Source organism: Carassius auratus, chromosome 13 (assembly GCF_003368295.1).
Source record: "Carassius auratus strain Wakin chromosome 13, ASM336829v1, whole genome shotgun sequence".
NCBI lineage: Eukaryota > Metazoa > Chordata > Actinopteri > Cypriniformes > Cyprinidae > Carassius > Carassius auratus.
Window position 1 is genome coordinate 3,534,714 of NC_039255.1, and position 16,061 is coordinate 3,550,774.

The following is a 16,061-nucleotide window of genomic DNA, read 5'->3' on the forward strand; positions in this document are numbered from 1 at the left end:
AGTATTATACACAAAACGAAAGTACAAAATATTATAATAATAAATAACAATAGCATATGATTAATATAAGAATCCAAGTATTTAAAAAAATATAAACATATAACTTACACTATTTTTGTTAAATTGGTTTTAACCACAGAGAATATATATCATATAGATCAGTGGTTTCCACAACAGGGCATGTGCTGTCCTCTAGTGGCTGTGAAAATATCTCCATCCTTTGAACGTGTTCTTATTTTGTAGAGCTGTCGTATCTCGGCGTTTTCGGTCCTTTATGAATATTTAGTTTAACTTAGTATTTATTTTAACGTATATCACGCACAAATGCGTCACTGTATTCTTATAAACAAACTGCCAACGTTGTCGGTGACGGACATTTTACTGTGTACCTTTTAATTACTACATAGACATAGTTTAGCATGGCATGAACTATCTATATTAATAGACGTACTCCATGTACTTTATAGTGGCGTTCAAAGGTGTAAAGTGTGGATATTGCTGTGGCTACTGTGTAAACGAAGAAGGGGAAGGGTACAGTGAAGCTGCATAGTATGAAGTAAACACAAAACTTCAAGTAAATAACAACACATTTCGTTTACAGTCTTTTTTGTGCATATTAACAAGGTAAGTTGCATTCTGTATATGTTTTGTTGCTTTTTTTTTTTTTTTAAAAAGGGCTTTTACCACAACAGGAAATGTGAAGTAAATCAGTGCGTCCAGGCATTTACAGCAGTTTTTAGTAACACATAACCTACATTGATTGTGCGTGGATAACTACGCTGACTACGTTTTAAAATTACAATACAATATGTGAGCAATTTTAAAGGACATTGTTTTGCTTTTATTAGTAACACAATAATGACAAAGAACTCCCCAAAAATGTTCCCACTCAAATGAAGGAAACATAATTTATATGGAGGAGAAGATGTATTAACAAAAAGAGATCTAATCAATGGATTAATGCAGTTATTATTATTTAAATCCAAATAATAAAATTAATATTTGGAAACTTTACTTCCTACTGTGATACACGCGTCACACGCTTTACTTCCGCATTCCTTAGTTCATACTGAAAGCCTATGTGAATGTTTCAATCACGCTGGCGCCCACCTACTTGGGGCGGGGATTCAGCAAGTCAGACCAATCAGAGGAGCGCACTGGGCGAACGTTACGCAGCGTAATTAATATTCATGAAGTAGGGTTCTTTGCGCAGCTGAGAGCGTGGAAATGGCAGCGGGTGGATCGTACAGTATAGTGGAGTATTTTGGGGGAGATGGCGGCTATCGCTGCGGTTACTGTAAGCATGAAACCGGCAATTTCTCACACGGTGAGTGGATATTAATCTGTTACCAATGGCTGGTGGTAAGTTTCAATGACTTGACGGAACTGTTCAGGGAAGCCGGGTCTGACCACTCTGTTTTGACTAGCTTTCGTGAACATGATTTATCAAATATTGAGACGCTTAGTATTATTAACAGCATGATGGTCTTATAGTGGAAAGTAGTCCTTGTCAGCTGTCAGCAAAACCTTTCCTCTCAATGAAATGTGTCAGTTTGCAATTTTAAAGGAGTATTATATGTGTGTATATATATGTATATATATATATGTATGTGTGTATATATGTATTATTATTATTATTATATATATATATTTTTTTTATAAAATATATAAATTATTTCTGTGAACTAGGAATAGCAAAGGCCTGGTCATGTTTGATCATCCCTGCCTGGACCAGTGAATCATATGTCCTTCTTTTGCAATGGGTTTAATAGCCCAGATCATGCATTTAAACTGAACATTAATCCTTGTAATAAAGTGTTTGTTTTATACAATTTAGACAATTAAATAAAGGTTTAAATGAGTTTATGAAATAATAAATGTACAGTCTTTTAGATGGCACAGAACCCCAAATACAATTATCCTCTTGTGAGGGACCCCCATCCTAAAATTTAAAAGGCTTCAACATGGTTTCTTAATTATAGCACACATTTAAGCGGTTAAAAATTAAATTCTAAATGTCTTAAATATTTTTATTTTATTTTATAATCCTTATAGGGCTTTTATAGTACTGCATTTATAAATTTATTTATTTTAAGTTTTTATTATTAATACAGTATTTTTTTTTAATTCATGAAAGTATTACTTATTTTTTATTTGTCTTTACATTTTATACAGACTCCCTAGTTCGCCCTTGCGACCTCCTCATTGCAGTTTGAAAACCCCTGTACTATTGAGCTTCTATATTACAGCTTAAACATAAATCTTTTTAGAACGTGCCAGATGTACCAGTTTTCGTATTTCCCAATCCATTAATAGTTACAAATGCTCCAGGGAATTGTAAGTTTGATGCTCTAGGATGGTCATGGAAATAAGTGGTTTTATGTACTCTCGGTTTGTTTTTTGCTGCAGCCACCAGATAGTTCAGACTGAAATGAAGCTTGTCTGTGAATGAACGTGCTGGAGATAATCTGATCCTGCTAATCTGCTCCATGCCACATTATGTGGAAGACCGGAAGAAGGAAGCGTGCCTCTGATGCTAATCCTGATGTGGCTGGAAGCCATCACGAGGACCGTTCAGAGACGTTTGATTACTTTAGTTTGGCAGGAGTCCTAAATAACTTGCTTTGATTATTCCAGTGACCAGCATTATGGTGATTGTCTCAGTAACTCTTCATAACTTATGGGGCTCTGTTTTTAACCGATTGGCAGCCATGACCACCATTTCAATCTTGCCATGTAGGAGAATAGTTAAATTGATTGCCAAAGCATCAGAAAGTTAAAGCAAGTACTTGAACCTTTTAAAGTCAGCATGAAAATTGCATGCATTTCCAATTGAAACTGGAAATTCAATGCGAAGAAATGCTGGACAGGACTTTAATTTAGGTTATTAATTGCGAATGTATTTGTCAAAACTGGGTGTTATATACCAGAATAAAGCTGAGCTGTTGAAATATAAGAGGGCCTGATGATGTTTTTTTTGTTTTTTAGTAATATGAGCAGTGCATCATTCACAATCAGTCTAAGTCAATGCATTATTTTGGACTTTGCAGTAGTAGATGCACGTTCTTCTTCTTAATCTTTTTTTGAGTAATGTGCACTAGTGTATCATGAATAATAAGTCTGAGATGGTAAATGGGTCAGTTTTGGTTTCACCTTGACTTTTTGAACAGTACAGATTTCTCTTTTATTTGGGCTGAACTACAGTTGTGGTAAAGCTGTGCATAATTTTTCTTTGTAAAGTATACTGACCAGTTCCCATAAATATCAGCAGTCTAGTGGAAATGCAGGAAAAGCTGCTGCTGGGTGACTTAAGGACTGGCATAACTATATAGAAGTGAATGACTTGTCTTAAACTTTCAACTTTAACACTCTCTGATCAAATTTATGTAATGAGATTGCATTATACTGGGCTAATGCTTAACCCAGAGATTACCCACAGCCTCAATCCTTTGTCAGACACATGCTTCTAAATTGCAAAATTATGAGTGTATTTAAAATCTTTTTAGTGCAATGAATACAAGGAGATATTTAATTTATTAGAAAAATCCTCAATGAATTATGTGCAACTTTTAATAATTCACAACCTTGAAGTACACCAGGACTATTATTTTGAAATGTCTATGCTTTAGTGTTGGTGGCTTTTCATCCAAAAAAGATGAGGCAGAGAAAAAATGTAATCTCTGAAAGCGTGAGCCTTCCCTTTTAAACAGGCAGCACATTTATGTATTTAATGAAATCATCATCATCATCATCATCTTTTGAAGTTTAATATTCACGTTAGGCTGTGTCGCGGTTCCTTGTTTTACATCCCCACGTTAAGACCTCTTGAAATGATAATGAAGACACCTTATGACCTTAAATTTCATATAATTGAATGTTTATTCTTTTTATTGTTACATTTTAGGGTCCCGCAATAATTTTTTCAAAATTTGTATGCATTTTAGGCTTCATACACTTCTATTTTTAGTGAAATGCTTGTACTGTCAATCCCTGTTTATGAGTGTTTAAATAGAGAGCTCATGTTTTTTTTTGAGTTATTATTCTTTATTATACGAGTAGAGTATTCAAATGGAGTGTTTTAGCAGTGCAGTAATAAATCAGACTGCAGGTTAGCTAGCACAGGTTGTGGTCCGGCTCTGTCTTTTCAGGGCCCTGACTAACTGTTGTTGTGTGGTGCGGTTTGGGACTGAACTGAACTGTTTGTCAGTGAAGATTTTAATTTTTCATGAGGAAATCATGTAGTGTGTTTGAAATGATTACTCACATTTGTAATCTTTTAAGGGCTTGTTGCTGGCTTGTTTTCTGCTTCAAATGGAATCAGGGGCTATTGTGTTGTGGAAAACAGGTGCCTTTTGTCAGCCAGATTAATGTACGATAAGTCAGGTAAAAACAAACCTCTTTTGTTGTGCTGATCAGACTGATGTCACTTCATGGCTCTTTCTGGATTGTGTCGTGTTCTGTTGAATCGTCTGTTTGTTTTTGCTTTGAGAACTATTGTTCTTGCCTGTAGAGCTTGAAAGTGAGCACCTGCTTTTTCCTGGCTCAGATTCTGGAAGTGTTTTAATTGTCATTTCATTTTTCTTGATAATTTTACATTTACATTTTGTACATTTAGCAGATTCTTTTTTTCAAAAGCAATTCTCTTCCTAATTTTTTTACAACATTCTTTAATGAAGCATTCTATACCTTAAGCCACCTCTAAAATGGATCACAGAAAATAGATAAAACAAGGTGCAAAATATAAAGACTATTTATTCAGTTTCCCACCTAAAAATCCCACTTAAAAATCCAGTTCAGAATCTCCGTATATAAAATAACAGTCTGAGCGTTTCAGTAGCAATGCATGATATCAGTACATCAAACAATATTTACTCCTATTGTTATTTACCCTTTTTTGTTGTTTAAGTTATGTGTGTGTGTTTACATTGTTTTCTGTAATCTAGCACTTTCCCTTTAACCTTTTAAGAGCATTATTTATGTAAATTTTATGCACCGTTATCGTACTTTGCTATTAAAATGGTGTTATGCTCAAAATCGAATTCATATATGCACCCCCTTGTGTTCTTTCTAAAATCTGCCAAAAAGCAAATATTTTTTTTGTTACCGTACTTTCCGGACTATAAGTCGCACTTTTTTTCATAGTTTGGCTGGTCCTGCGACTTATAGTCAGGTGGGACTTATTTATAAAAATGAATTTGACATGAACCAAGAGAAATGAACTAAGAGAAAACATTACCGTCTACAGCTGTGAGAGGGCGCTCTATGCTGCTCACTGCTCCTGTAGCCTACAATGAGCAGCATAAGGGGCTGTTCACATATCGAGTCTTTTGCGTGCTCAAGTTCGTTATTTCCAATGTAGCCGCGTGGATTGAACGGTCATAATGGAAGCGGCGTGCTTGCGACGCGCACGTGGTGCGACGTGCTCATTTTTTCCATGAGTGTCCGCACCGCATCGAGTTAAAAACATCTAAACTTTTCAGAATGCCGCAAGCGCACCGCGGGTCATGTGACAAAGGGGAGTCACATGTTGGGGGGAGCGGAGAGCGTTCTTAATATTCCGCAGCGCTAACACATTCCGTGGGGACACTCGCTCAACCCAGAATGGCTTGCTGGTTCGAAAATATGTGGAATAAGGGCTGCCTCCGACAATTTTTCTTTTTTTCTAGTCAACTAGTAGTTGTTCAATTAAGCCATTCATGGACAAATCGCCCCTTTCTATTAATTTAATTACTTAAATAGGCTATAGCCTACAGGATAATAAGCATTATGACCGCACGCAATAAGCTTGCCACAAAGAACCGGTTAAAGTAATGATTATGAATGTGTAAATTAGCAAGGAGACATTTAATTGTTTAGTAATAAACTTTGGTTTTCTGTGTCGCTGCAAATATGAAGATGACGATGCGGACTCGCCACAAACACCAGAGAGAAATGCACATTTCATATGGATTACATAATCAGAGAGTAGCCCATTTATTTTGGTTTGAATATTTTCTTTTAAATTTAAATTTATGCATTTAGCAGACGCTTTTATACAAACCGACTTACAGTGCATTCAGGCTATCAATTTTTACATATCATGTGTTCCCGGGGAATCGAACCCCCAACCTTGCGCTTGCTTGCTTGATAGCGCAGTGCTCTACCAGTTGACATTTCAAGGTTTCTGTAATATATAGCCTATATATCTCAAATCTGTGAGGCACAAGCTGAGTTTCAGCGTCCTCCAGTTCACATGCAATGCAAGTGATCGTACTGGCGCCTCAGTACGATGGACCATAGTAAGTCCATTGTACTGGATTTACTATGGGACAGTGACAAGCCTCCTGGTTTTATCCAAAATATCTTAAACTGTGTTCTGAAGATGAACAAAGCTTTTACTTTGGTACGTTAAGTTATTCATGATAAAAGTTCATTTTGGGGTGGAGTATCCCTTTAACCCCACAGCCAAAAAACGGAGAGGATTCTCAAAGCTTTGAGGGCTGATGTCCTGTACGTGTTCTTGTGGGGGAATGTACTTCTCTGTGACGTCAAAGGAAATGTTTTCCTTTCTGAACAGTGTGTCAGAGAGCTTTGCTGTCAGGGGTCCATTTGTGTCTCATATCTACAGTACACATGGATATAACACCGGCTTAAGATGCCCTATATTATACATGTATGCACACACAGCTTCTTAAGTGTCTTTATTTAAGAGGTTTATCCTGGTAAGTTTGTGTTGTATGTTCTAAGTGATGTGGTTCTCTCTTTCTCTAGGCATGTGGTCCCATAATATGACAGTGCAGGACTACCAAGATCTCATCGACAGAGGCTGGAGGAGGTGCTGATGTTATTATTATTGTCTGACCTCTGAACTGCGTGTTTAATAGTATAGTCTTCTGACTCTAAATCATGTGCCACATAAATAGGTTTTCTTGCATAATATCTTCGCAGGAATCACTTTTACACATGAACAGGATGTAGTAGTCTAGTCAGTGTAATGACCGAATCAGACATACTCCCCTTACAACAAGACAAATGGCTTTTCTCAAGAAATGTGATTCAAGTCAACACAAATCCACATTTAAGACCATTTTTCAAGATCAACTTGAGTGAATATATATATATTCATCAAGAGAAACAATAAGTTTGTCATAGGGCCAACATTTTTATAGTGTACAATGCCAGGGTTAATTGAAACATTATCATTTATATATGTAAAGTTTTAATAAATTATTATTTATTACAAGAAGAACTGTGAATTTTAATGAAGAGTTAGTAGTGAGCCCAGCATTGATGAACTGCTTTTATTAATCATTAATTATTGGTTTGTGTATGCCTACATTTTAATCTTATTCTATTTAAATTTACAATTTTTACAATTATTATTATTTTTATTTTTAGAAGTGGCAAATATGTTTACAAGCCTGTTATGGATAAGACATGCTGCCCACAGTACACCATCAGGTAAAGGATCCAAATGTTTTTATTTTACTATATACAGGATACTCTGTGGTATATTAAAATTAATATTTTATAGTCAAATGAGTTAAGTGACTATTGAGTGATCATTTTAACTGTATATATCACAGCTCAGAAACGCTAAAAAACAATGCAACGTCAAATATGTTGTGTCCTTTTCACTTTCTTCATATATTAATATTCTGTTGTACTTGTTTTCTGAAGGTGCCATGCTTTGAACTTCCATCCGTCGAAGACTCACAAAAAGACCTTGAAGAAGGTGAACCGGTTCCTCTCCAAAGGAGAGATGCCAGTAGAGAGGCATGATGAGGGACGTGAAGGTGAGCGCCATTTACTGGATATCAACAACCAGTGGCAATTTATGCCCAACATTCACTAAGTATCATAAACCTGCTGTCATATTGTCTGTTTTATGGACTAATTTAAAAATTCTCTTGATTGACAGAAAATAGTATAAAACGTGTGATTTGCATCCCTTCAACTGAAGAGTTGACTAATGAATAATAGCTTTTACTGATATTCAGTGTTTATCTTAAGTTATGAATTAGATCTGGTGTTGTTTAATAGAGGATTCATAATTTCAGCATTGAAAGCAGTTCAAAATGAGAACATAAGAATATTGAATCATTTTCATTCACTGAGCCGTATAATGTATGTTTACTGAAACATTTTAATATATGAAAATGACACAAACAAATAATTGAACCAGTTTGGAAACCGTTCAGAGAAAATGACTGGAGGAATCAAACTTACTAATGCTAATGCTGTGTTTTTCTCCTTTGAAATGGCTCATGTTTTCACAGTGTCACTTAATTTTACACTGGCAGCAAATCATATCTGGTTACATATGATTCTGTATATTGCCCAGCTGCCTAATTTGAGCCAGTGTATAAAGATTGCATCCCCAAGCCAATGTTTTCTACAGGTATAGCCTCTGTCTGTTTCTTATGTCTTGTGGTCTGGTCTGATTCGGTTTGCAATCCCAGGTTTGTTAGAAGATATCAAAGGTCGTCTAAAGCCCTTCTCTTCCATACTTCAGAGAACAGTGGCTATAGCTGCAGGAAAAACCCAGTCGTTTTTGTCAGGTGCGCTTTCTGTGCTGTAGACCAGACATTGATCAGATGTTGATCCCTTCCTGTCATCCAGGCATCACGTGTTATCTCACCCATATTTCACAGTTTTCTTCCCTTTTTGTCTTATTCTCCATATTTAGTGTTTTCTGTGCATGATTTGTTTGTGCAGTGTTGTGTAGGACAGGTTTTGTTAGGGTTTATAATGTGAAGTTGTGCTTGCGACTACAGTCCCTTCCCGATCGAGACCCATTTCATTCTATGTAGACATGCAAGTTTAAAACCTGTCTGACTGTGTTCTAGAATGCAACCAATTGTGGTTTTCTTTTCAAATGATTTGCATAATTTGATGGTTCAAGTAGCGGTGCGAGTTGAATGAATTCCTGTGGTAGACCACATGAGAGTCCCTGTGATGATGGATATCTTAAATGTGCATGTGTTGATTCTTTAGGAGAGCCCATGGTCTCTGCGCATGAAGAGGGTGTTCAACCATCTCCTCAAGACCCTCTGGAAGTAGACCATAGTGATGTACAGGACATCAGCACCAGCCCAGACACAGACACCACTAACTCGGCTGCACCAACACCGGCCAGAGAAGATGCAGCGCCTGCCCCAGAAGAGAAAACTCCTAATGTTACACCCAAACCAGGTCAGTCTCATAGAATGGGCTTCTTAAACATGTCAGCTTTAAGTACATATACCACAGTTACAGTTATTTGATTGATTCACCAATAACTGATATGTTTGAGACAGATTTTTGAGTGTTTTTGACAAAAAGAATTGATTCATCAGAGTAAATTATATGTGAACCATAATGGGAACGCATTACTGTTGTGTGGAACCAATTAGGACATCACAACAGAAAGATGGGTTGTGTTGTTAGTTCTCTAAAAATGCTGGTTTAAAATAACTACTTTGGAATAAATTAAAGGCTGTGTCTCAATCAGCTCACTAGTTCAGTGGCCAGGGCACTGATAAGGGAGTCAGAAATATTAAGGGACATTCACAAGCTTGAGGGCTGATTGAGATACACCCAAAGTCCCTTTAAGACAAGTAATTTCACTTGGTGGCCGTCTTTGAAACGCCTCTCGGCGTGCAGCTCCTATCTTTCTGAATGGGGAAACATCAAATTCTCCAAAACTGTTCACCAATGAAATCTTAAAACAACTACCTCATGAATGTTGTTTTTCCTGCTCCAATAGTGTTAAAAAAAACCTTATTTTTCAGGCTTGACCGGCCAATATGCATGTGCAGTCTTAGCGTGGGTCTCATTTGGCTTTTTTTATTGACAAGGCAGGACTATTCCGCCATATTAAGCATTGCACTTTTTCCCATTCATATGTAATAGGAGTGCACCATCTTTGGTATATCTAAAGTCTTTGAGTCATGCATTCATTTGGCGGGAGGTGAAACTTCCATGGTGGCACCGGAGTGGCGCTTGCTTTTAGTGTAGATCCGGTGTAGGCTAGTATTCCAAGCAGACACTAGCTGCAACACACATCTTAACAAAATGTTACAGTAGGTTACTATTTATTTATGTTCCTATGTATACAGTAAACATTTGACAGGAATACAATGTGATCCAAACCTTACTTTCCTGTCACTCAAGTTTTCTCTCAGAACAGAACACAGAATTTACTGGTTTGTCACAGGGTTACCCAACATTGGGTTACAGCGCTGGGTAAGTGTGGTAGGGGGTTCATCATTTGTATTGACAGAGAAAATGCAGCTGAGTTACAGAAAAACTATCCAGCGCCTGGGTAAAAATATAAAAAATAATCCCTGTAATAACCCAAGAATTAAGATTTAAGAATTTACCCAGAATTTTTTAGAGTGCATTATGTCTTTCTCGTCACATCCAGTTCAGACTGCAAACTCAAAGATTCCAGCATGCTTAAGGTTTTTGGCCTTGGTGTTGTAGAATCAGTTGCAGCAATGGAAACATTGTCAGAAAAGTTTAGCACATTTTTCTGTACATTGATTAAGAGGCTAAAGAACCATCATCAAGGTTACCATCATCTCTTAAATCATTTTGGCCCCCACCATCCACAACAGTATGTGAAGACCCAAAGACCTCCAGTTGTGTTATTTTACTCTAAGTATCTTTAAATGTTTTTCTTACAACATCTACCTGATTAAATATTATAGAGCTTGGTCTTGTTTTGTATATTCATGGTACAATGCCCTTGGAGACATAAGATTATTACAGGGTCTAGAAATCACACTGAAAATTAGACTTTATAATTTATCCAGCTTTTTCTAGATGGGTGGAACTCTGATTCCTCAAAGGAAAAACAGCTGGTGAGAGGTTGAATTAAAATAAGAAATTGTTGTGGTTATTTTATTGCTTGTTTTATTGAGTGGTTCTCAAATCCAGTCCATACAACCGCTTTGCATATTTTGCATGACTCTTTTGTGTGACATAATATACCTCTGTAAATAAATATTATTTACATTCACGTCTTGTGTACTTTAATGCCCTTTGAATGGAACATATACGCTCCCTTCAAACTGGCATCATGGTGGAATATCCTCTAATGTCCACTTCACAGGGCTCTTCTGGTTGAATAGAACAAATGTCTGCAGTAATAAGAGATACATACAAAATGTGCTGGAATTGAGAACCGCTGATTTAAGACATTTTGAGGCTTCTTAGAAGTTTTCTAAGGATCCAGTGCATTTAATACAACCTAATGTTATTAAAATCATCTGGGTCTTAAAACTGAACCAGTTCTGAATAAGAACCAGTTGTCAATTCCTAACCGGACTGGTAACTGGAAGATGCTCCTCTGAGAAACACTAGAGGGCAGCATGTGCTCAGAAATAAATGTGGCATCTGATTTTGTTATTTTTATTTTCATCTGTGCAAGACAGTCGTTCCTGTAAAACATCACTTCCCACATCAAACTGAATTTCACTCTTTAGCTAAATGAAGTTTGAAGCTTTATCAGAAGTATCTAATGTGAGTCAACACCTTCCTTTCCTTTATAGTGCTTGAGCCCAAACATATAATAAATTCCCAGTTGCACAAGGAACATGCATCTCTGAATATGAATTATAGACAAATTAAAAGTCCATACATCTACTGGCTCCTGGAATGAGCACCCCACAGAACGGTCCGGAAATGGGAAGGATTTATAAAGGCTCATAAAATAAAGAGAAATCTCTCTCTGTCAAATGTATTGCAGCTCGCTTAAAGACCATTAATGTCTGTTGTTAGCATTGACACATACTGAGCTAAATGACTGTTTCCACACCGGAGGTTAGTTAAGTGTGAAAAGTAAAAGTGCATGTCACATCATTGGAGGAAGCATTTTTATACACTATTGTACAGAAGTTTGAGGTCTTAAGATTTTTAATATGTTTTTGAAAGTGTCTTAAGTTCGTCAAGGCTGCATTTATTTGTTCAAAAATACAGCAAAATCAATAATATTCAGAAGTAGTTAAAATAACAGTTTTCTGTTTGAATCTATTTTAAAATGTAATATATTTCTTGTGAACAAAGCTGTTTTTTCAGCATCATTACTCCAGTTTTCAGTATCCCATGATCCTCCAGAAGTCATTCTAACATGGTGATTTGATGCTCAAGCAACATTTCTCATTATTATCAATGTTGAAAATTCTCATGCTGCTTCATATTTTTTTTGTGTGTAAACTGCGATACTTTATTTTCGATGATTCGAAATTTAAAAAAATATCACATTTATTTTAAATAGATATTTTGCAACATTATATAAATGTCTTTACTGTAACTTAATCCATCCTGAAATATTATTTTCTTAAAAAAAAACTGACCTCAAACATTTGAACGGTAGCATAACTGCAGCACAAGCTATATACGTTGTCTTTTTGAATGAAAATAATGTTTGTTTAAGTGAGCAGCATTAATTATGCTGAAACAGAAACATTAATGAATCATTTGACTGTCTGATGTAAGTTGATTGTAACAATTGTTGTGTGAAAAGGCCAATCATTTGTTCATTTGATTAGTTTTCACACATTCATGAAATCTGTTTATGAACGCAAATCCCTTCTACACTCAAACAGCGATAATAATCAATTTGTTTTTTTTAAAAGGGTATCATATTGATAATTCTTGCACTAAAAGACCAGGAATGTGTATAACAAAGTATCTTTTAGGTTAAATTTTTTGTTGCCAGTGCATGTGTGTTTGTGTGTTGATCCGAGAGTAAAAGTGTTTCTCTTCTCCACGCCCCACTATTCCTCTTTCCATATGTTTTCCTCTCATAAAGGAGTGTGCCAGCTCTAATTCACCCGGCCTGGACTCATCCCCACACAGTAAATATACCTTCCACTGTCCCCTCAGGGAGTGTGTGTGTGTGTGTGTGTGTCGGCAGGTGTACATGCATCTGAAGGAATGTGTCTTTTGAGTTTCCGCTGCATATACATTAGCATGTGTTGCTGTATATGTGTGTCCATGAGTCCTCAAGGAAAGGCAGTTCTGGATTTTTTACGAACTGTTAACTGCTGGAGAGGGAGAATGTGTCTTCTACAGGAACAGATCTGTCAGAGTTGATCTCTCGCTTGCACACAAGCGCCCACTCGAAACAGCTCGTGTATACTGCTAAAGATCTGTGTGACCTCAGTACACTCCGCTCCGTGTTTCTAGTCAAATGTGATAATATTCAGCATTTGACCAGGACTCATTTAGTCTTCATACACTCTGAGCTGTGTTCAGTAGTGTTCATATTTGTACAATTATTATTATTATAGTGTAATCATTAAAAACCATTAAAAGTATTATAAATTATTATGTATTATTATATATATTTGTTTTTTACTATTTAGTTACTATTAGTTTAGTTTAGTTTATTCTTGTCTAAGGATTCTTATCTTAATCTTTATAATTTTTTTCTTCGATGGAGTACAAAACAAGATATTTTGAGAAGTGTATCAGTGTTTTTTGTGCATACAATGAAAGTTAATGGGGTCCAGTGTTGTTTGAATCCCAAATAGTTTTCAAAAGATCTTAATTTTTGTGTCTTGCAAAAGAAAGGAAGTCATACGTATTGAACTGTCCCTTTAAAAAGATTTTCTGTGCTTAAGTTGCCTTGCTTGATGTTTTTTTTTTCTTTTCAGATCTATTTTGAAAAGTGCTATACTAATATTTTTAAGTAAGTTGAATTGCAATTGTGTCAATAACATAACACTGTTGTAACTGGGCAGAAAGTGGTTAAAAACCTGGACCTCAAACCCCTGACCTCTGTGTCAAGGGGTTTCTTAATGTGTGCTGAGTTGAGGACTATGCAGATGCATTCATATGATACTCTTCTGTATTATAACCAGGCAGCACTTCACCAGCACCCATCCACTCTGAGTTCAGTTAAACAGTGCGAGTTACAGGACGCAGGCTGTCTTTATCCTGGCTCTTGCTCGTGTTTACTCTGATTTGGGGGAAAGCCATTCAACGTCGCTATCATTCCTTTGCTGTATTCACAATCTTGGCCGGAAACATTCCCTCCTCTAAGTCAACTGGAGGTATTAACAGGAAAAGAGGGAAGAATGAATGTTAAGAAAGAGCTAATTGTGTCAGTGACTCCGGCTCTTTGTCGGAGGAAGTCACAGAGCAGCACTCGGAGGTCCTGTAGGAGGTCCCACATCTCATGTGAAGCGTGTAAAGGCCAGATTTATTTGGGGAAAGTGTAAATAGTCTGTTACGGATGTGCTTTTTAAAGCTGGTCCAAATCTGTGCGTTGTGTTGCAAGTGAAACTAACAAGTTGTATCCGGTTAATGCTGCACTTCTAAACATAACTTCTGAGGTGTCTAGAGTTTATTGTAGTATTCAATTAAACTAACAAAGTAAGTAAATATTTGTTCTTGTGTGGCTTGTGGGTGAATTTCTTGAAATTTGTCCAAAATAGTCCAGAACCTTTTGGGGTCAGTTTCTTTAAGACTTAACCCCTTAAGTGTCACCCCCCCTTTTTGGGGGTAGAGCTGAAAAGGACATGTCCAGATTCAAATTAATGTAATTCTGGAACGGTTTGGAATATGAACCTAATTTTGGGCTCGTTTTTAAAAACACACTTGGAAGTTTCTTGTACATGTGAAAGAAGTTGAATAAAATGTAAAATAAAAAAGTTATAGGTGTTTAAGTTTGTTGTAATAAAAAATAATAATTTAATATTTATTTATATTTTATTAAAAAAAAAAAAAAAAGTATGTGTTGAATTTAATTTCATGTCAAATGAAAAGCCTAAAATCTAAAGAAGTTGTGTTCCAAATTTGACATTGATATCACAAAAAATGAGGTTTCTGTGTTATTTTTAGTTGCTATACCAACAATGTCCACTAGGTACTAGTCATGGTCCTTGTATGAATTGTAATGGACGACTAATTTGATTTTTTTTTATTCAAACAGCAATAAAACATTCTAGATAGGTTGTAAATGATTTTTTAATCAAACATAGCTACTAGAGTGTTGTTACAGAAACTTCATACATGATCATGATCATATTATCACATCATATTATGATCATACATGAAATTGACATTCATTTAATTTTTTACTGAATACTTGCAACATCAATCATAGATATACAAATATACATATTCAATTTATTCTCAAATTTTTTTATAAAAACTAGAAAAGATGTTTTGTCTGAATTATTGGCAGCCAAAAAAAATATAAGAAATATATACTTTCGTGATTGTATATGTATGTATCAGCTTTTTGTAACAAAAGGCAACTACTTTTTTTTTTTTTGCTAAATTTTCTTGTCACAAATTTATGAATTACTGTCACTACATAATTTTAAATATAAAACAGTGGTCAAATATAAAAAATACAACCTCTAAGGTCTCCAATGATATATAGTTTGTCAAGATTAGTTTAGGTTTAGTATAGAATATTACGGTTTTAAATATGCAATGGCTTTGGGCCCACCGGTGGGCCAGTGACACTTAAGGAGTTAATATATAATATATATATTGCATCGTGACTTTATTTTAATGACAGTTAAGCTCATTTCCTTTTAAAAGTGAAATGAAAAACACATTTATGTTTCAATCTTGTAATGAAAAGGCTACACACTACAGTTTAAATGTTTGGATCGTTATTTATAATTTTTATGTATGTGTGTTTTTGAAAGAAATCTCTTATTTTACAAAAAACTGTAATATTGTGAAATAATATCACAGTTTAAAAGAAAATGGAAAGATAAATGTTTTTTATTTGTATATATTTTAAAATGTAATGTATTCCTGTGATCAAAGCTGTATTTTCAGCATCATTACAGTCTTCAGTGTCATGTGATCTTCAGAAATCATTTTCATGTGCTTATTCTCTGCAGAAGAGACATTTCTTATTATTACCAGTGATGAAAACCGTTGTGCTGCTGCTTAGTTTTGTTTGTGAAAACTGTGGTATAATTTTTTGATCAATAGAAAGTTTAAAAGAACAGCATTTATTTGAAATAGAATTTAAAAAAAAACTCAACCTACTCTAAACTTACAATTCTGAAGTGTTTATCATGGAAGTATTTGTTGTACTGACTTTTTATTTATTTATTTATTTA

At 35.4% G+C, this 16,061-nt stretch overlaps 1 protein-coding gene across 3 annotated transcripts in view; it reads left to right on the forward strand.

The window, feature by feature from the left end:
* The first annotated feature begins 221 nt into the window (after positions 1 to 221).
* The window catches only part of LOC113112365 (arginyl-tRNA--protein transferase 1-like), a 71,934-nt gene continuing 56,094 nt past the window's right edge, over positions 222 to 16,061 (forward strand). For 2 of the 3 annotated variants that reach the window (XM_026277842.1, XM_026277843.1), the window contains exons 1-5: positions 1,185 to 1,327; positions 6,751 to 6,814; positions 7,378 to 7,440; positions 7,660 to 7,775; positions 8,977 to 9,174. In XM_026277842.1, the coding sequence (XP_026133627.1) occupies positions 1,228 to 1,327; positions 6,751 to 6,814; positions 7,378 to 7,440; positions 7,660 to 7,775; positions 8,977 to 9,174 (541 nt within the window). In that variant the 5' untranslated portion in view covers positions 1,185 to 1,227. Of the gene's footprint in view, positions 625 to 1,184; positions 1,328 to 6,750; positions 6,815 to 7,377; positions 7,441 to 7,659; positions 7,776 to 8,976; positions 9,175 to 16,061 lie in introns of those variants that run through there. The other variant, XM_026277844.1, reaches the window with a different exon arrangement.